The sequence below is a fragment of the Tenrec ecaudatus genome, chromosome 9, assembly GCF_050624435.1.
Source record: "Tenrec ecaudatus isolate mTenEca1 chromosome 9, mTenEca1.hap1, whole genome shotgun sequence".
In the NCBI taxonomy this organism is placed as follows: domain Eukaryota; kingdom Metazoa; phylum Chordata; class Mammalia; order Afrosoricida; family Tenrecidae; genus Tenrec; species Tenrec ecaudatus.
In genome coordinates, this window is record NC_134538.1 from 156,327,712 (window position 1) to 156,349,872 (window position 22,161).

The 22,161-nt window shown below is 45.0% G+C and overlaps 1 protein-coding gene across 4 annotated transcripts in view; it reads left to right on the forward strand.

The window, feature by feature from the left end:
* Positions 1-16,347: 16,347 nt before the first annotated feature.
* Positions 16,348-22,161, forward strand: part of LOC142456594 (aldo-keto reductase family 1 member D1-like) — a 43,751-nt gene continuing 37,937 nt past the window's right edge. For 2 of the 4 annotated variants that reach the window (XM_075557745.1, XM_075557748.1), the window contains exon 1: positions 16,348-16,440. In XM_075557745.1, coding sequence (XP_075413860.1) covers positions 16,348-16,440 — 93 coding nt within the window. Of the gene's footprint in view, positions 16,441-17,110; positions 17,134-20,365; positions 20,387-22,032; positions 22,038-22,161 lie in introns of all 4 variants that reach the window. The other 2 variants (XM_075557747.1, XM_075557746.1) reach the window with 2 other exon arrangements.

Genomic DNA, 22,161 nt, shown 5'->3' on the forward strand with positions numbered 1-22,161 from the left:
ATAACGTGGTTGTTAATATTTGCCTTTGTGAGATTGACTAAGTTTGCTATGCCTAATGTCCTCTAGTTTTGCCAGACCCTGCAGTGTTTAAGAGCGTGTCATCTTGTGACATCGCTTTGATCTTTTCTTTCCTGCCTGTCTTTTTGATGACGGCTTGTGTTCTTCCTGTAGGATGTTCTTGATGTCCTCCCACAGCTCAGCGGGTCTTCTCATAATACTGATGCTGACAAGGACGGCGAGCCATGAAATGTTCACGCATTGCTTGGGGGGGAGTGCCAACGGGAAAGCAGCGGAGCAGTTCCTCGTCGATCCCCAGCCATTCCCCTTTGGCGTATTTGCCCTGAAGAAATGAAAACTGAATGTCCACACAGAAACCTACATCCAAATGTGCACAGGAGCTCTCCTCACAGTCTGGGACCCAACCGAAATCTGGAAGCAGCCCAAATGCAAGCACATAAACAAACGGTGGCCCATGCACACAATGGATTACTACCGGGCATGAGATGGAGTATGCTGTCCCAAGCAACAATCTGGGTGAATCTCAGCGGTATTCTCTTCTGAGTCAAAGAAACTCAGTTCACAGGATTGCTTCCTACATGATGCCGTGTATGCCACGTTCCCGGAAGATAATACGGAGAGCAGCTAGTCATGTGTAGCGTTTGGGGATTGCATAGGGGGAGTGCTGGAATTTCAGAACTTTTCTGTTATCTAGTTACAATGGTAAAATGGTGGTGCTGCAGATCTATTCCAGTTGCTGTTGAGTTGACTATAATTCAGGGGTCCTCAAACTATGGCCCACGGGCCACATGCAGCCCGCCGAGGACATTTAGCAGGGTGTTTTTGCGGCTGCTGCCTGTCCTGCTTAGCAGTGGAGTCATCCGAGGCCCACAGTGCGCATATGTGGAATGTGTGTCGCACTTTCCAACTCCCCTCCTTCACTCTGTCTCTCCACTCCTCCTCTCAGTCTCAGGAGTGATCCAAGGAGTCATGAGCTTGCCTGTGCAGAGCTTGCTGCTGCCTGAGTACCAAGGTAGAACAAGTTAAGGTTTATTTTTTAGGAAGTTAGGAGGTCTATTTTTTTTTGAAGCTAGTAGAGTCTTTTATTTTCATGGTTAAGGGGAGGGGGGCTTTTTCCCTGAAGTTAGGAGGTCTTTTAAAAAAAATTGGTTAGTTGGTTGAGGGTGATTTCTAGGAGGGGGGGGTGTATCACAGTGATAACACAAATAGACAGTGCTTGGTGTCAATACAAATTGTCAGTGCTCAGAGGTAATGCAAATAGTGCTCAGTGGTAATGATAATTGTAAGTGCTCAGTGTTAATGCAAATTGTCAGTGGTAAGTGTTATTGCAAATGGTCTGCGGTCAGTGCTCAGTGTTATCGCATGGGGGCCCCAAACTGGTAATCTGCCTAGGGCCCCATGGGAACTTAATCCAGCTCTGCAGACAGCCAGGGAGTAGGAAACCCAATTTAATGGACAGTAAGTGCATTTATAGTCAGATTGCTACTCAGTTGTGTATGCTGTTGTATGTTGTGTGCTGTGTAAGCCCCGGTTCACACTGTTGCGATCTCTGAGCAGTGCGAGGTCAGCCATATGCTTGTCTGGCTGAACTCCCATTAGATTCAGAAGAAAAAGGCAGACGTGCCTTCTTTTGTCCTGCAGTGGAATCTATTCGCATGGGTCTTGGGATAGTTTATTGTGCCAGCCTGGCCAATAAACACAAGTGGGATTAAATGAAGGGTGGAGAGATAAATGGCTTGGTGAGCTTCACCTTTCTTGTCTCTTGCTCTTTAATCATTGGACTAGCGTGCAGCTGCCTTGCTTGTTCTGTGTCTCAATTTAAAGGGTACACTATCTGTGGGGTGACTAGCCTGTGGACTGTGTTGATGTAAGTTGAGGTCCCTTTAAGCCCACACGATTAGAATGTACATCTCTGGAGCTGGAGACTGATAGTTGGTGACCTGACTGACGGTTGGTGACCTGCCTTGCTATTTGCTACCTGTGTTGGTATAGTCTAGCTCTCTCTCTACAGAGGGCTACTTGGTGGCTCTCTAGACTTGAAGGACGGCTAGTGTCTCACAACTCTATCATGGGAGTGAGTTGCACTGAGCCATTTATACTGCTTTATAATTTAACTGTTCATTTCTTGTATTATATATCTATCTATCTGTATATAATTTAACAGTTCATTTCTTGTGTTATATATCTAACTATCTTTATGAATATATATATATATATATATATTCATAAAGATAGTTAGATATATATATATAAAATTATTGGCAATCTGATTTTTCCTCTCTAGAGAACCCTGTCTAATCCAGGTCTTCTCACCCATGCAATGAGATTCCTGTGTGAGTTCACAGATCGCAGTGCGGTTCGCACAGGGTAGTGTGAACTGGAAAGGTGGTGGAGGAACCAGCTCTGTAATTGTGCCAGTTCCCACACAGCACCAGTGTGAGCCTGAGGTAAAAGTGGAGGTCCACCAATGTGGGCACTGGTGAGGTTGAAATGATGTGGACCGGCAAGGCTACATTGATGGACACTGATCAGACTGCATTGAGGAGCACTGAGCAGACTGCATTAATGGGAAGTGCAGTCTATATGTCTCTGTGTGGGCAAAGTTATTGCTGGTATATTGTTTTTGTAAATATAAATATATATATATATATATATATATATATATATATATATATATATATATGTATTTTACTAATAGCAATTTGGAATCCCTAGGAAACAATGATATCAAGAAAGAGAAAAATTGACTTGGAGTGTAGGATATTCAAAGAACAGTGGAGTTATGATTACTTTTTCATGCGGTACAAGGAAAGAGCTGTGTGTTGGATATGCCAGAATATAGTGTCTGTGTTCAAAGAATACAATTTGTGTTGACACTATCAAACTCAACATAAAGATAAATATAATTGTTTGGTCAGAGAAGTGAGAAAAGATAAAATATTAAAACTGAAAAATACATCGACAACTCAGCAATATACTTTTGTGAAGCAGATAAATATTTCATCACTGAGAGTAAGTTTTCCAAGTTGCCAAGACAATACTGTGCACTGGCAGACCATTTGTGGAGGGAGAATTTGTTAAAGAATGCCTTCTTTCTGTTGCCAAAGAGATGTGTCCAGAGAAGGCAGATTTATTTAGTACAGTGAGTCTCTCAGGACCTACAATTACACGAAGGATTCGAGAAATGGGAGACAATTTGCAACAGCATTTGCAAAACTCCGCAAAAAAACTTTCCTATTTTTCCTTGGCACTCGACGAGAGTAATGATGTTTGTGATTCTGCACAACTTCTAATTTTTATTCGTGGGACAAGTAACTATTTTGAAGTCACAGCAGAGCTTGCTGCAGTGCAAAGCATCAAAGGAGCAACTACAGGAGAGGAGATCTATGAAAAGGTTTGCCAAACTGTGAATGGGTTGGAGCTGGACTGGGCTAAACTAGCCAGTGTGACAACTGACGGTGCTCCTAGCACGGTGCGGTCTACGAAAGGAGTAACTGCTCGCATTAACCAAGAGATGGACAAACATAACCATTCTCATCCAATAGCCACGCACTGCCTCATCCACCAATAAGTACTGTGTAGTAAATCACTGAAGTGGGACTCTGTTGGGAAAATTGCGATATCCTATGTTAACTTCATTAGAGCTAATACACTAAACCAGACAATTTCAGGAATTTCTGTCTGAGCTAAATGTTGCCTATGAAGATGTTCTGTGCCACACACAAGTCCGTTGGCTGAGTCAAGGGAGAGTTTTGAAACATTTCTATGACTTACTTCCACAGATTATAGCTTTTCTGCTTTCAAAAATCAAAGACGTACCAGAGCTCAATGTTGCAGAATGGATATGGCACCTTGCCTTTTGGACAGATGTAACAGAGCTACTCGACAGTCTCAATGTGCAGCTTCAAGGAAAGGGGAAGCTCCTCTGTGATGTGCAACCTCATGGGAAAGCATTTGAAGTAAAATCAGGGCTCCTCATCCAACAAGTGAAGGAGGAAAATGTCTGCCATCTCCCCACAACTCAAAATCGGTTAGTGGCAAAACCATTGGTTGCATTCCCCCCCCCAAAAAAAATGTGTGGATTCTCTGGATAAGTTGCAAAAGGAGTTCCAATTTATATTTAAAGAGCTTCATCTCCATGAACAGGACATACAGCTTTTCTGTAACCCGTTTTCTATTGACATTGAAAATGTGGATACCATTTACCAAATGGAACTGGCTGAACTGCAGAATGGTGACTCTGAGAGACGCATTCAAGTCAAGCAACCTTCCTAATGTCTGTGCATCTCTCCCCTCTGAGACATCTCTGAATCTCAGGAACCCTGCTCTCAAAATGGCAACCATCTTTGGCAGCACTTATGTCTGTGAACAGACTTTTCCCAGAATGAAACATCTGAAATCTCCAACCAGATTAGACTAACTGATGCACACTTGCATCGCTTGTTACAACTAGGAGTGACAAATATGGAACCAGACATTGCCCATCTCATTAGCAAAGAGCAGGCCCATAGTTCCCATTGAAGTACTGGTAAGTTTGTTGATTTAACTTTACTTGTTCTTCATTTTAAATATTGTATTTGTTTCAGTTTTGTTTTGTTTTTACTTCAAAATAAAATATGTGCAGTGTGCAAAGGAATTTGTTCATAATTTTTTTAACTATAGTCTGGCACTCCAACAGGTCTGAGAGACAGTGAACTGGCCCCTGTTTAAAGAGTTTAAGGACCCCTGCTCTAATTCATGACCACATTCTCATGTGTCAGAGAGAACTGTGTTCCACAGGGTTTCCAATGGCTATGTTTTTTTGGAAAGACGATCACCTGGCCTTTCCTCTAAGGCACCTCTGAATGACCCTGAACCTTCAACCTTTTGGTGAGTTGCCAAACACATGAACTATATGCACCACCCAGCGACTCCACACAAATGAATCTGTGTGTTCAAATTCATAAAACTACACTCACAAAAAGCCAATAATAATCAAAACAAAGAAACAAGCACTAGCCAACATTTTAGCACATAAGGTGCATGTTGGATCCACTTTTAAATTGTCTGGAAGGCCAGAACCACTCATGTGCCATTGCCCTACCTACTTTGAACCACTGTCCTCTGGCTGATGGTGTGTACATAGCAGGAACTGTCCTGGAGAGTGGACAAGTTAACTACAGACAGCCTGAGGATACCGTTACTACAGGTGAACATTTCTGAGGTCACCAGGTCACATCAAAGCTTCCATTCCATTTTCATTTGCCCTCAAAGGGCAAAATCCTTTTGTGGAATTTTGTTGCAAACATTGGTTTACCTTTCCCCTAACTACCCCTTTGTGCTTTTCAAACAAGCTCCAGAATCTTCCCAGTTGCAATTAACCCCATTGGATAGCTCAATCTCAAATCTCGCCATGACTTCTATCTGAAGCAGCGGGAACTGCCACCAGGGGCAAGTAGCTCCACTTAATCGCCAAAGAAATGATGGGTCTGGTTTTCACAGCGAACAGAACAAATTGGTAATTGGGAAAGTCTGGCCCACAGAGACCTGTGGCTGTGGTGAGTTGGTCATGAGAAACAGATGGGCATGTTCTTAAATTCTTACTTGGTGAACACTAAGAAAAGCAGAAGAAGTGTTCTAGGGCAAGTGAACAGAAGACTAATTTAAATTCCCAACATAGAGGGTCACGACCCCTTGACCAATGCTGTCAGAGACCCACAAGCCTTTGGATGAAGGGGAGACCAGACCCCCTTGAGGAAAGACCCCCTTCCTCATGTACAAATAGGATTTTATCTTAGAAAATTAATAGAAATACTCAGGCTTGACACACATGCATAAACTCATTTAGCTTACTGAAAAGTGTCTATGGCAAGACACACAAGTCAGCTCTCAGTGTTGAATAAGAAGTAGAGAGTCTGAATTCACGGTGAGAATGACAATCCTTGTTCAATGCTAGAGTCCTGAGGCTTATAGTGCAGGCTTTTAGCTGCAGCACAAGGTCTTGGGAGGGAGGTTTGACCATAGCTGCACCCTGATCCTTTTGAACTCCGGTCCTTGTGCAGTACTTGGCAGAGTGTCAACAGGGTATCTTTTGCCTGCCACCTTGGCTCCCCACTGCCAGGACCAGTGTGTCAAAGACCTGGGTGCTAAGTATTTTCTCTGGGATTAAAGATTAGGTGAATGAAGCAGCTTTGCTTCAAAATTAGAGATTCGTGTTATGGTCATTTAGCTTTCCATCTCAAGAAAGGCTAGTTTATGAAGATTCATCGCATTATGTCTTCCTTAACTACAGCATGTCAGATCAAAGTCACTTATGGTTGTTGCCCACAATCTCCACACATCCAGAAGTTCCGGTCTCAGTTCAGGAATTTTCTAAACAACTTCCTTATGACTTAGAGGTTTATAATGACTTACAGTTGATGTTAGAGAACCTCACAAAGAAATCCATATTTCTACACTCATATTATGAGTGCTTACGTGTATGTGTGTATGTATTTTGAAAGTATGCAAGTGACCAATTTCTTATGGGATATGAGATCATTATAGGAACACCCAGAACATCCCTTGATCTCAGATCACATCTTGGATCGTAACTCTTAGCACACAACCCATTCGAAGGAAGTTTTAACAATATACTTGGGTTGATAAAAATAAAACATTTCTTTCCTGGTCTAAAATCCAATTCTCAAAAATGAAACAAAAACCCCAAAACATAACTTATTCAACCACTGAAAGAGATTTCGTTGATAATTGTGTGTCTAGGTATACATCTTTTTATGTTTTTTTTCTCTTGATTGTGATTTAGGTGAACATTCACACAGGGAGTAATTTAATTTTCCATCCAATAGTTCATGCACATTTTGCTTCATGAATGTAACAGGTCCCTGCCTACACCTCCCTGTATGTACTGATTCCATGTGTTAGTTTTTCCCTATCCCTTGCAGCATTTTGAGCTATCTCTGTGACAAACACTGTTCTGATCTCACATGGCTGATAGTTCTCAGGACGGGGTGCCACCTTGGCAGTATTCTTCACCTTGTATACCTTTCTATTGCTTAAGGGTTGAGCCATGAGTCTGAGTTTGTTTGCAGGCCTGGGGGTGTCTAAGGGCCATCATCTGGTGAATTCCACCAGTCTCTATCTGACCAGTAAGTCTCGTCTTTAAAAAAAATCATTTATTTTGAGTTTTGTTTCACCTGTTTCATTCACTTGCTTCATTCACCTCCTGTGGTGATTCCTTTTAGACTGGTCAGCAGTGGTAGCCAGGCACCCTCTAGTTCGTCCCGTCTCAGGTCATGGGGGCTGGCATTTTCAGGTAAACATCAATTTTACTCCATTTAAAGGGGTGCAAGCATCGGTAGGACGTCTCTAAGGCACGCACAGACGCCATATCTGCTGTATTGAAAACACTCATGTCTTTGGGGAACTTGTCTTGTTCTTTTCGATCACAGATTGTATAAACTCTGTTTCCAGCATCCAATGGCTGCTTGCCTGGTTGTATTGATCCAGAATATGTTTCACAACAATCAGAGAAATATTTGGTGTGGTGGTTGTGGTTGTTAGGTGCCCTTGAAGTCAGTTCTGACTGTATGCATGGCCTGATCCTGCACCATCCCCACAATTGTCCTTATGTTTTAACCCATTGTTGCAGCCACTGTGTGGTTGGTGTGATTAGGTGATGCGTTCCATTCCATTACTCCTTTGTCCTAAATGGACTGGGAGTTGCGTGTTTTGTCTCCAATAATAATATCCAGATTATGAATCCATTTCATGTTACTTTGAGAGGGAGATTCTTAATTTTTATTATTGTCTGATCAATAACTTAAATTAATAAAAAATTTGGAACATGCTATAAAGTTAAAGAAACAACAAAAATAAAACCAAGAAAATTACACAGTCACACACACAGCCAAACCCATTGCTGTTGAGTCTAATTCTGACTCATTGTGACCATGTGGGACGGAATGAGCCTGCCACAGAAGGCTTCCAAACGGTCATCTCTGCAGAAGCAGCCTGCCTCTTCTTGCTCCTGTGGAGCAGCCGCTGGTGGGTGGGAACTGAAAACCACTCAGTTAGTACTGAAGGACTTAACCACTGGGCCACCACAGCACCTCAGAAAGTTCCAGCTTCCGAAATAATAGAGAACTGGCTGTTCAAGCATCCTGGCTGAAGTCACAGGAACTTGAGCTCCTGGAACATGAGTGTTGTTAGGCCTTACCAGAAATCAGGGTGCCATTCTAATAACACAGGGGTGCTTGCTCAGCACGCAGCATCTCTTCTCCCTAGAAATGGCCAGGGCACTGCAGTGTGATACTGTGACTTCACCACAGTGCCTGCTAGAAGGCAGGTTCTCATCCGCCATGACCCTGTGAAGGTTACATCAATTTAGCCCTTGAGGGATTGTCTGACTTGTTACCGGGAGGCCCTATATACACAGCTTCACTAGAGATACTGAGAGTGGTGCAATCTAATGGCGCAGGGCCCTGTGGATTTGACTGGCCTCAGGTGTGGTATCGACAAGATGGAGTGGCACAGTGGCTGCAACGGTGGGCTCAAACATGAAAATGCTGCAGAACTCTTCAGTGTTTCTGTTGCTCATCATGTCTTTATAATTTGGGACTGACTCGGTGGCACCCAACAACAACGATGACAACATGATTCTCAGTGGTTTGGTAGGCATTGTGCAATCCTCTTCTATTTTGTGATCTGATATAAGCATCTGTACGATATCTATCTATCATCTATATGAGGATATATATATATATATATATATATATATATATATATATATATATATATATATATATATATATATATATATATATAAAACAAATAGTATAACAACCAATTAGTCCACATGGCAGTGCAGAGGGCTCAGTTTAACTCACTTCCGTGGAACAGTTAATATACTGGAAGTCCTTGAACTCACAAGGGCTGTGAGGTCCAAGGTCAAGGAAGCAGACAGCTGAGTCTTACCTAGGGCAATGCAGGCAAGTCCAGCCACAGGCAGCAAACAGCGGGATGGATTGGTGAACAGTCAGCAAGAGGACAGGATCCAACAGCCCAAGCTCAGTCAATGTACACGTCAGCAGCAAGGTGAAACAGGTCTCAAAGGAACCTCAAACTCTAGTGACGCAGTCCACTGGTTGGCTGTCCCACACGTAGTGTGGCTCACAAGTTGACACAGAGAACCAGCTAAGGCAGCTGTGTGCTGGTCTGATCACCAGAGAGCAAGAGAGAGAGGGGTGGGCTTGCCGAACCTTTTATTTCTTTGCCCTCCAATCCAACTCCGACCTTATTAATCTGACATGTTCCTATTGGTCAGGTTGGCACAATAAACCTACCTATCACAGCAACCAATCCTTTAAAAGGGAGTCCCCTTTGGGGAGTAGCCTGTCTGCAGGATACAATTTAATGTTCTGGCAAAGCTTGTTCTCTCACTCTTCTCCATACCCGACCTCTTCACTCTTCTCCACACCTGACCTCTGGTTCTTGAACCATAAGCCTCTTGTCTCTGGTGTGTGGCTTGATCTGTAGATTTCGGGTTCACCAACCCTCACAATCCTGTGAGCCAGCAGAAGTCTCTACTCTGCTGCCTGACTTACAGATGTGAGATTTTCCAACCCCTACAATTGCATGAGTCATTTCCTCAGAGTACTGCAAGTCATTTCCTTGAGGTAAATTTCTATTTATTTATATAAACTCACTGCCATCGATGCTGACTCATAGCAATCCCCTATGGGTTTCCAGTACTGTAACTGTTTATCGGAGTAGAAAGCCTAGTCTTTCTGCTGAGAAGCTGCTGGTGGTTTTGAACTGATGACCATGCAGATTGCAGCCCAATGCATAACCACTACACCACCAGGGCACTCATGCTTGTGCTATCGATCAATCTATCTATCTTTCACTATTTTGCTCATCTAGAAAACCCAGACAGTGGCACCCAACAATTCTTTAAATGCATGGCATACCTCTAATAACAATTCTTTAAATGCATGGCATACCTCTCCCAGACCAAAAGGAAATGGATGCTACAAACGAACCGCCAAATAGGACTGATTCAGTTAAGGGTTGTGATAGTTAAGGTTGTATGTCAACTTGGCTGCGCCAAGAATTCTAGTGGCTTGGTAGTTAGGATGTAGTCATCCTCTATGATGAGATATAACAATCACTTCTGGGGTAAAATCTGCTGTAAGTCGTCAGCCAAATGACTGGGGGTGTGGCTTGCTTCCAGTAAGTATGAACTCCATGGGAAATCTTGGGTGCCTTTTGCTAGTTCTTATCTTACATTTGACTTTTCATCTGACCTCCAGTTCTTTGGACTTGACCCAGTGGCCTGTCGTGTTGCCTGGAGACCCTGGGAGTCATCAGTAGTGTGCCGTCTTACCTGCTGGCTTTGGATTGATTGTCTCTGCATCCACAAGCCTGCCACCTTGGCATTCCTATCAAAGGCCCATCCACCTCTGCAGCTGTGTGAATAAGGAGAGGTCTCCAGGCTGCCTGACATCTAATCCACACGCACAGAACTTACCAACTGTACAACGATGTGAGCCATTTTCTTGAGCTAAACCAGATGTCTGAAAACTTGCTTCTCTAGAGACTCCAACCTACGACAAGGGCTCTTCCGAACCAAGAGACAAAGTTGTAGATAAAAAAAATGTCCTCTTGAGGAGTGATTGACAATGACTTACTTTTCTGCTTCAATGGGGTTTTTGTTTTCCTGCCTTTAGTTTGCTTGGGTTTTTGTTGTTGTTGTGTGTTTGTCTCTTATTTTCTGGTATTTGGTTTGTCGCTGTTGTTGGGGTAGTGGGTCTTATGGGGTTTTGAATTTGTCATAATGCGACCACCAATATAAACCGGAGTCATTCATATTCCAGGGACAAACAGGTGGATTCTGGGTTCCTAGTGAACTGTAGCCCCAGTCTAAGAACAATTCATTATGATAGCATTCCCCTGCTCAATACTCACCTTCTTGAAATGATCACTGAAGATAAAGGTGCTACAGCACCATGTGGTGAAAAATGCAGATGGTGCCAGCTACCAATTGGAATAGTGTCTGGGGTCTTAAGGGTTTGTATTCAAACAAGCAGCCATCTAAGTAAGGAGTCAACTAAGTCCACATGGAAGAAGCACACTAGCTTGTGTGATCCAAAGACAACAATAACAAAAGTCAAATATGGCAAAGGGAAAAGTATCAGAGCCAAAATTGCAAACACCCAATTTATAGAAGGCTATGGAGGACAGTGGGAGCCCCAAGCCCATCTGCAGATTACCTAGCCTGATTAAGCCACTGGCAGATCCCCATAAAATTCTTCTAGGTGTGAGTATTTCTTGCTCATTCCATAGCAAAATCCCCCCCCCCGGTCTTTTAAATATTCACAGTGGTCATTTCTTTCTTACCCACTATTTATATTTTTATCTCTGTATTATTAGTATTTTATCATTACCACTTTATTTTGCTTTTTTTTTTTACTGTTTCTGTTAAGTTTTCCAGTTTGCAAAGCACAGCAGGAGTGGAGGCACAGAGATAAGAACTGATTCAAGTATTTATAGGGGGAGTAGGTGGGGTGGGAGACAGGGAGGGTGAGGGGGTTCGGAGAGTAAACAATGTATGTGAGAGGGGGAAGGGAGCACTCTCTAGAAATGATGAGGATGATACAACTCATTTTAAAAGTGAGTTAGCCATGGGGGGTGGGGGTGGGGAATGGAGTAAAATGTTCTAAAATTGATTGTGGTAATGATTGTACAACCCTTCTTGTTATGGTTGCACTATTGAACTGTGTGATACGTGGATTAAATACCAATGAAACTGTTAACGAAAGAAAGAAAACGTTGTATGTTTGTTTTCTACCCAAGAAGGGCTCCGTGCTAGATTCTGTGGAAGGTCAATTAGCCTCATGCCTCAAGTCAGGATCCATTCCATGTGGGGTTGTGTACCGTCTAAGTTTTCACTTGCTTTCTATAGAAAGTTTTGGGAAGAGGTTATTTGAAAACTTACTAGATTTTCTTGTGACCTCAGAAGAATATCATTTAAAATCAGCTTCTAATTTGGGGTCACTAATATTAGCAGCATAGTTTTCTAATTTCCCCCTGGAAATGAACAATCTTCTCTAAAGAGAGTGAATCCTACAAAGACCAGTGTTGTTATCGTTAGGTGTTGTTGAGTCAACTCTGACTCAGAGTGACTCTGTACAACCGAATGGAACACCGCCTGTTTCTGTGCTCTACTTGCAAATGTTAGGTTTGAGCTTGAACACTGCAGCTGCTGTCCTAATCCATCTTGTTGAGAGTCTTGTTCCTTTATACTGAGTAATATGTTTTACTGAGCAATATGCCCTTCTCCAGGAACTGGCCTCTCCTGATAACTTGTCCAAAGTACAGGAGAGAAAAGTTTCATCACCCTTGCTTCTAAGGATCATTCTGGCTATCCTTCCTCCAATACAGATTTCTTTGTTCTTCTGAAAGACGATGGCATTTATCCAAGTATAATGAAATCCTTAACAACTTCACACATTTCTCTGTTTCTCATGATGTTGTATTTTGGTCTAGCTGTGAGGATTTCTCTCTTCTTTGCATTGTGCTGTAATCCATCCTGAAGGCTTTAGTATGAGATCTCCACCAGTAAGTGCCCCAAGTCCTGTTCACATTCAGCAAACAAGATTGTCGGTTGTTAATAAGCACTTCTCCAATCCTCATGCTGAGTTGTTCTTCATGTAGTCCAGTGTCCTGGACTATTTGCTCAGCATACAGATTGAAGGAGTGTGGTGAAAAGATACAACCCAGACACATACTTTTCCTGATTTTAATCCATTAGATATTCCCTTGTGGCAGCTGAAGGATTGACACTTGGTCCTTGTACAGGTTCTGCATGAGCACAATGAAGTGTTATGACATTCCCATTCTTCTCAATGTTACCCATAGTCTGTTGGCTTGTTTTCAGTATAAGCCGAAATTTTTATCTGTGATTTATTTCCTAATGCCAAACTGAACCTTTCATGTTATTTTTTAACCAGCCCACTGTGAATTTTTTCTTACACGATGTCAACCCCTAAACCTCTTCTCTAGAAGTTGCTGCAAACAAAATAGAACTGTGTGGCCCATATCCAAGACACGGGAGCCTAGGGAATGCTTCTTGCATCATCCTTATTTGGAGTTCCTGGAAGTCTTCTTTTCCTTTGGGACAGTTCACTATACCTATATGGTGAGCCTGGGAGCAATCGTTAAGCATAACTGCAATAGCATTCTCAAAGGTATCAAAGTGCACATCAGCTTCTCCAATGGCCTCCCCCGGGAATTATATATTCCATGGTGATTCTGACAAGCTTCGAGCCAAGAAATATTTTAATGCCTTGGGCATGAGCTTGGAAAAGCAGTCCTCTCATAGAGTGAAATGTAGTGAAGGCGTACTTCCAAAATTCACAGTCTCTGGAAGCTTTTCTGATATCTTGTCGTTGTTATTACTGTCAGGTGCACTCAAGACAGTTCCAACCCATAGCGCCCCTGTGCACAACAGAGTGAAACATTGCCTGGTCTTGTGCCACCCTCACACTTGTATGCCCACTGTTGAAGCCACTTGTGTTAATCCATATGGTTGTGGGCTTTCCTCTTTTCACCACCCCTCCACTTTAGCAGGTATGGTGTCCTCCTCCAGGGACTGGGCTCTCCTGGTCACATGTCCAAAGTTTGTAAGATGAAGCCTTGTCATCTTTGCTTCTAAGGAGCATCCTGAGCATGCGCCTTCCAAGCCAGATCAGTTTGTTCTTTCAGTAGTCCACGGTACTTCCAATATTCTTCTCCACAATTCAAATGCATTGATTCTTTTTCACTATTTCTTATTCCGTGTCCAACTTTCACATGAAAATACCACGGGCTGGGTCAGGTGCACCTTTATCCTCAGAGTAATATCCTTGCTTTTCAACTCTTTAGAGAGGTCTTGTGCAGCAGATTTACCCAAATGCAGTTTGTCTTTGGATCGCTTGGCTTCGGCTTCCAGGAGCATAGATTGTGGATCCAAGTAAGACAAAATGCTTGACAACTTCCACCTGTTCTCCATCCAGCAGGGTGTTACAGTTGTGAGGGTCACGTTGTGAGGGTTTTGGTCTTCCTGGCATTGACTCGTAGTCCATAGTGCAGGCTGACTTCTCAGATCATCACCAGTAAAGGAAGATGCTTTTCTTCCCACGTTCAAAAGCTGGCACAGGTCAAAGATCCTCATATATTCCAAGCTCTTCCAAGACCGTTTCTGGCTCAACTGAAGGATTAGCAATAGAAGAAGGTGTCATCTTCTTTCCCTATGTGTTTATGCTTCATTCCTTCTACTTGGAAATTTCTCTGAAAATTGCTCACCAATTTCTTCCCTGTGTTTCAAACCAACTTGGTTGACCATTTCTGGTTCCTCAAGTGACTTGCCTTCCCTTGTTTTTCTTCTCATGACAAGACAAAGAATCCAAGACAAATGAAATCCGACGCAAATGAAAAGTCTTCTACATTCAGTCCTGCAAACATGTCTATAATGTCTTTCTCACGGTAACTCTGAGAAAATCCTCCAAAATGAGCGCAACATCAGGGAGCACGGGAGACTTGACTCTCACTCAGGCTCTTCACGAAGGCACCCCCATCCTCCCTGTATTTCTCATACGCTCACACACCGCCGACCCATGCAGTGTCTGTTTTCAGAACTTTCTGCACATCTTGCTCCACTCCCATGACGGCACAACCCCCTCACTCTCAACTGTGTAAGAGGCCACGTCTCCCATTCCCACCATTGCGCATGCTACAGTCTGAGGAAGAAGCTAGGCACACCTTCCAGGGGTATGAGCAAGGCAGTCCCTGAGCTCAAGTGAGATCAACACCGTCCACTTCCTCTCCTGACTCGGGCGTGAGTGAGAGGTCTTCAGGGAGGTGGCGGTGGATTCCAGGCAGTAGCCTCATGCTGGGCAGCAGAGGGGGAACAGGCCTGAGTGGGGAGTACAGAGGGGCCCCGGAGGAAGGCCTATGCCCATAGTGTGTTATGATCTCCATCATCCATATGGACTGCTAGGTCCCCCAGAGATGTGAACATGACAAACACCAGACCCAGGCGAATGCTAAGCCACCAGAACTGTGTCCATGAGCGAAGCTGAGCCATTCGAGGGAAATGGCTGGACTATGTGCCCCTTCACCCCAACTCAACGATGACGACTCAGCGATCCTACAGGATGGGGTAGAGCTGGCCCCGTGCGTTTCTGAGACTGTCACTCTTTTCCAGAGTACAAATCCCGGTCTTTCCCCCAAGGAGCAGCTGGTGGTCTCCAACTGCCGAGCTTGCAGTTAGCAACCCAGTGGGGTCAGTACCATGCCACCAGGGCTCCTTCGTCTCACAGGATTTTAAAAGGCACCCATGACAACTTTAATCACACCTCTCAGGTTAAGTTGTGGAGTCATGACCGTGTGTGCGTGTGTGCGTGTGTGTGTGTGTGTGTGTGTGTGTGTGTGTGTTTTCTCATGCTGGAGCACTGTCATTTCAAGGGCTGCCTGCTGTCTGTCATTTTTCAGTGGGGAGTAGCTGCCAAGTGGGGCCGAGTAGCTGGGAGGGCAGAGTGAGAACAGGGCTCTGGCCATGTCACTTGAAGGTGGAGGCCAGTGTTTCCCCAATGAGCTGGATGAGTAACAACTCCAGGCTCCCTCCCCCAGAGACCCTCATGGAGTAATGGCTATGCAGTGGGCTGCTAACTGCAAGGTCAGCAGTTCAAAACCACCAGCCTCACCATGGGAGAATGATGAGGCCTTTTACTCCCATAAATACTGACAGCCTCAGAAGCCGCTGGGGGCAGTTCTGTTCTGCCCTGTTGGGTTGCTATGCATCAGTACTGACTCCGTGGCAGTGAGGCTCCCTCCCAGCCCTGTTCCATCAGACTCTGGAGGGAGGTCTGGGGAATGTGCTCTCTTCTGACCAGAAGTGGGCCCTCCCCCGGACGGTTCTGGAACGGTCCAGTCAGCTTCCTCCTGGTTGGAGAGAGCGTGAGCAGGGCCTGTCCTTTTCCAGTAGAAGCCTCTGAACTGATGGGCTGATGAGAGCTACGTCGCATTCCAAGTCTGACAACGCACTCACTTGTAATCTTTCCTCTTCGGACCAGCCTAAGCTCTCCAAGGGGAGGTTTTATTGACTGGCTTCTGGTGCAGTTCAAAGGGCAACTGCTGTTAGAATTTCTCTGAATAAAAGAAACCACTAAAGGACAGGTTGAGAAATAGGCCTTTGGGATCACTCTTCCCTCCCCTCGCCCCTCCTCCTGGCCCAGGTCTCTCGTTCAAAAGGGCGATCCAAGGGATGTTCCCTGAAGCTCTGGGGACCGCAGCCTCTGCCCAGGCAGGATGAACCTCAGCGCTGCTGACCACCGCAGGCCTCTGAGCGATGGGAACCACATCCCCATCCTCGGCCTGGGCACCTACTCGGATCCCAAGTCGGTAAGCCCCCCCCTCTCCCTCTTGTCCAAGCATCCTGAGGAGTGGCTCTTCTGTCGCCGTCCAAACAGCCCCAGCATGGACTGCGTTTCCTTGAGCGGATATGGAGCCAGGACTTGTAAGTTGTTTTCTCCTGCTCCTGTCTCTGCTTAGAAAAGGCATGTGAGCCACTTCTGCTGTCCCCTCTTCAGCCCTGAAGAGTGACCTTTAGAAGCAGGTGACTCTGGGCTTGTGGCGATGAGAACTTGTATGTGAGAGGGCATTTTTGTTTAGTCCAATGCAGACTTCCCCATCTGAGTGGGGACTGGTTCACAGTGACCCCATAGGACAGAGTGGGGATTTTCTTGAGGGTTTCCAAGCCTGGCATCTTCACGGAAGCAGACAGCCTCACCTTTCACCCATAGAGCTGCTGGTGGGTTCGAACAGCTGGCCTTGAGGTGATCACCTCCACGTGTAAGCCAGGACACCACCAGGACCGCTCATGGCGGTTCAGCAATCACTGCTGATCCCGGGGATAAAGGTGCTCTCGGTAGAAAGGCAGGGCCAGCAAGGAGGCAAGGCTGAGTGCTGGGACCTATGCCTGTGTGCAGACGGACATTGACAATGGAGAGAGGTGGGGCTGAGCCTGGAAATGCCAGCAAAGAACCTGGTTCAGGGCTATTTCTTCTCAGAGACCCACCCCAGTCTCGACACACAGCTGGCCCTGCCGCATGTCCTTATTCTATCCTGAACTCAATTCTGCTACCATGCTCTGCACAGGGGGTATCCTCAGTGTCTCTGCCTTCTGGGGTCACCTAATAGGAAAGAGGCCCTGGTGTGTCAGCTCACACTCTTCCCGTAAGCATGTCCCTGGGTGAAGTTGGTGGGGGGTGTGCCCACACGTGTGCATCCACGGGGTGTCCATGGGCACGACAGCACAGTCACAATGTCCACAGCCCCTCTCCTCAGGCCAGGAACTCTGCCATGTGGTTTCACATCCCATGACATTTCCTTTTTTTTTTGAAGAACTAGAGTTGATTTGAGGCTTTTGGTTTGTATTAAATGTGTGTGTGTGTGTGTGTGTGTGCATGTGTGCATGCGCCTACGTGTGCATGCCGTGCAGTTTGTCACTCTGAACTGTCTACTGTGATGCAGACATTCTCAGTTGACAGATGGCCTTCTGCTGTCGGGACCCAGGCTCTTTTTTTCTTTTTCAACCATTTTACTGGGGGCTCATACAACTCTTATCAGAATCCATCCATATATCCGTTGTGTCAAGCACATTTGAACATTTGTTGCCATCATCGTTCTCAAAACATTTTCTTTCTACTTGAGCCTTTGATATCAGCTCCTCATCCACCCCCTTCCTCCCTCATGAACCCTTGATAATTTATAAATTATCAATTGTCATGTCTTACACGGTCTGATGTCTCCTTTCACCAACCTTTTGTCTGTTCCCCAGAGAGGGGGTTATATGTAGATCCTTGTGATCAGTTCCCCTTTTCTCCCCAACCTTCCCCTCCCCCTCCTGGTATCTCTACTTTCATTACTGATCCTGAGGGGTTATCTGTCCTGGATTCCCTGTGTTTCCAGCTCTGATCTGTACCAGTGTACGTGCTCTGGTCTAGCTGGATTTATAAGGTAGAACTGGGATCATGACAGTGAAGGGGAGGAAGCAGTAGATATCTAGAGAAAAGCTGTATGTTTCATCGGTGCTATACTGCACCCTGACCCATGACTTTTCTAAGACACTTGGAAGTAGGCATGAACCCAGGTTATGGATGTGGCCATCGAGGAGCAGAGACAATAGACCAGCCTCCCCAATGTTATACAGCTCAGGGATGGAGCTTAGACTTGAGCCCATGCACCGTCCCCCCTTGGCGCCATTGTGTGCTTCGTGAGCACCCAGGAAGCTGGGTATCGATCCTGGGACTGACTGGGAGGGTTTCCGTGGACGGACATGCCTCCTGTTGCCAATGGCATTGTCTCGATTCTGTCTCATGGAGGCTCCTGTCACTGAGCAGAGCAGCCCTGTGGGGTTGTCTTGACTGTGGTTGTTAAGGAAGAAGACCACCAGTCTTTTCCTTCTGTAGTGTATATGGGTGGATTTGAACCACCAACCATGTCGGCCACCTGTGAAAGTGTGCAAGTGTCTCACTCACTGCCATCAAGTCGATGCCAACTCAAATGACTCTGTCAACTCAAAGGACTCCCGAGAGCAGGGTAGAATGGCCCCTGGGAGAAGTAGAAATCCCTGTCTTTCTCCCAAGGAGGAGCTGGAGGTTTCAAACAGCTGACCTCACAGATCCCAGCCCAACAAATAACCTCTACACTACCAGGTCTCCTAAACACCTCAAGGTGCTGGGCTTGCTCATAAACCAAACTCTGAACTCAATGCCATTGAGTCAATGCTGACTCATAGCAATTCCCTGTGGGCTTCTGAAATGGTAACTGCTGACAGGAGTAGAAAGCTCAGTCTTTCTCCCGCTGAGCTGCTGGTGGTTCTCAACTGCTGACGATGAGGATCGCAGCCCAATGCATAACCATTACACCACCAGGCCTTCTCACAAGGATCTGCTTATAAATATAATTAAGTACCTACTCTATGCTTAGCAAGGACGCCTGGTGGTCTAGTGGTTATCTGTTGACCTGCTAATTGCAGAGTCCGAAGTACAAAACCACCACCACTCTGAGGGAAAAAGATGAGACTTTCTATTCCTGTCAAAGGCTGCAGTCTCAAAAACTTCCAGGGACAGCTCTATCCCATCCTCTAGGGTCACTGTGAGTCAGAGGAGACTGGACGGAAGGGGGTGACTATGTGCCTCATAAAGAGCCCTGGTGGTACAGGGGTTAACACTTGGCTGGAACCCACAAGGAATGTTAGCCAGGAGAAAGATGTGGCAGTGAGCTTCCCTAGCGATCAACCAAGTCCACTGCTACAGAGTCCATCCTGACCCAACCCATAGGGATGCTATGTAGAGTTTCCATGGCTAGACTCATAGGGATGCTATGTAGAGTTTCCATGGCTACTGTTGCTAGGTGCCTTCGAGTGGCTCCAACCCACAGCAGCCCATAGACAAGAGTAGGAAAGACTGTCCCGTCCTGCGCCATCCTCACAATTGTTATTGTATTTGAGCCTGCTATTGCAGTCACTGTGCCAGTCCATCTTGTCGAAGGTTTCCTCTGTTTCATGATGCCCTTCTCCAGGGGCTGGTCTCTCCTGACATGTCCACAGTACATGAGATGAAGTCTCGTCATCCTTGCCTCTAATGCACAATATGCTCTACTTCATCCGGACAGATTTGTTGTTTTTTTTGTTGGCAGTCCACAGTACTTTCGACATTCTTCACCAGGATTGCAGTTCAGATGCATCGATTCTTCTGTGGTCTTCCATGCTCAATGTCCAACTTTCACATGCATGTGAGGTCACTGAAAATGCCCTGGCTTGGCTCAGGAGTATCTTAGTCCTCAAAGTATCATCCTTGCTTTTCAACACTTTAAGGAGGGCTTGTGCAGCAGATTTACCCAACGCAGTGCGTCTTTTGATCTCGACTGCTGCTTCCAGGAGCATTGATTGTGGATTCAAGTAAGACAAAACCCTTGACAAACTTCAATCTTTCTCCATCTAGCATTATGTAACCTACTGGTGAAGTTATAAGGATTTTTGTCTTATTTACATCGAATTGTAACCCAGACCCAGTCCTTAATCTTCATCAACAAGGGCTTTGTGTTTGTCTGGTAGACTAGAGAAACAAATTCATAAACACACATATGTGTATAAGAAAGAGCTTTATTAAAAGAATAATTTTATATATTAAGAAAAGATCCCAGCCAAGTCCAGATCAAGTCCATAAGTCAGATATTATCCTGTATGTCTGAGACCAATCTATAAATTCCTCTTCAGATTCATGAAACACATGCAATGATGCCAGGTGCAGGAAGATCACAGGCCAGTGGGTGGAAAAATCTTGTGGATCCAGTGGCAGTGGAAGCATCTCAGTGCTGGCACAGGCCTCCACGTGGCTCCTCCAGCTTCAGGGATCTAGCATGGTTCCATGTGTCTTGTCATCAAGAATCCCAAGCAGAGAGCGTGTGTGTGTCTTGCCTCCAGCATGCTATTTATCTGCTTAGCACCTTCAAGTGAGGTCATCAAGCTGCGACCACATTGACAGGTTAAACTCCACCCTTTCACTCTTAATAGTCTCAAGTTGACAACAGATTATGTAACTACCACAGACCACCTTGTCAACTTGACACTTCCACACAACTCTTTAGCCATATATAATTTTCAAACAAGTAATAATAAAATCATATCTATATCTAACAGGATAACACTTAAATGCATACAATTCAAAAGTGCCAAAGTCCCACTTAAACATAATATTCTATAAGTGAACAACACAACAGTATTCTATGCCTAACAATTGCAGTTAAGTAATACCTACACCATAGTCCTATAATCTTATGAATATATTCCCCCACCTATGAAAGTTTTTAAGCCAATCGTTTCATGTCTTTATCCCCCATTTTGGGGTATCCAATTTCTATACTGCCCACTTACATCAACCCAGTGCTCTGCAGAGACAATTATATTTGTTGATGTGAAGAATCTTCATTCCACTGAGACCCTTGTGAGTCTGCATCCATAAGCAAAATCAAATGAGGACCGGGAGTCTATAAAGTCAGCAGCAACATGGACTTGGTTCACAGGGACTTGAGGAGAAAACGTAAATTGGGTTGACTGGTCTAAAGTTCATGACCTAGCACAAGGGGAATAGGGTTGTTGGGAATATGTGATGGGGCTTAGGGTCTAAAGGCAGGGCAGCCAATGGGCACCCGGGTGAGGCTAAGTGAGGCCAGCCCACACTGAGTTGACCGAAACCCGACCAGATGAAGAGACGATATTTGAACCTATGAATTGGTATAATCTTCCTCACTTTCAGTAGCAACGTTGTGTCACCTGCACACTGCAGGTTGTTAATAAGCCTTCTTCCAATCCCGGTGCCAAGTGCTCCTTCATATAAGCCGGCTTCTCTGATGATTTGCTCAGCACACAGATTGAATAAGTATGGTGAGAGGATACAACCCTGATGCACACCTCTCCTGATTTTAAAGTGTGCACTAGCCCCTTGGTGTGTTGCACAGCTGCCTCGTGGTCCGTGCAGAGGTCCCACGTGAGCACAGTGTAGTGTGCTGGGAGTCTCATTCTTCTCAAGGCCAGCCATAGTGCACTACGGCCCAGAGAGTCTAATGCCTTAGCATAGCTATTAAAACTCTGACAAGCATCTTTCTGCTATTCTCTACTTTTAGCCAAGTTCCTCAAACCTTTTTTATAAAAATCTTTTAAAAATGAATTTTAATTGTGAATTAGAAGGGGATGGTTTATATTTCAGACCCACAACTCTGCATTGAACAGTTAAAACCCTACATCAACCCTCTCTCCCACCCCCTGCATATCCTATCTTATATCCTCCCCTGATATCTCTCTCCCGCTGATGGACTCCATCCTCCCTTCTATCCACATCCACACCTGTCCACCCTCTAGTCCATTGCTGCCTCTTCCCCCACTCCCCACCACTCTTGGGAACTTCCAAATCTGTTCCTTTGGAATGCCAGTCTTGGTCTTGGTTTCTGTCCTTATAATGGTGGTCTCACACAATATTTGTCCCTTGGTGAGAGGCTAACTCCACTCAGCATAATGTTCTCCAGGCCCATCCCTGTCACAAGGTGCTTCATGGTTTCCTC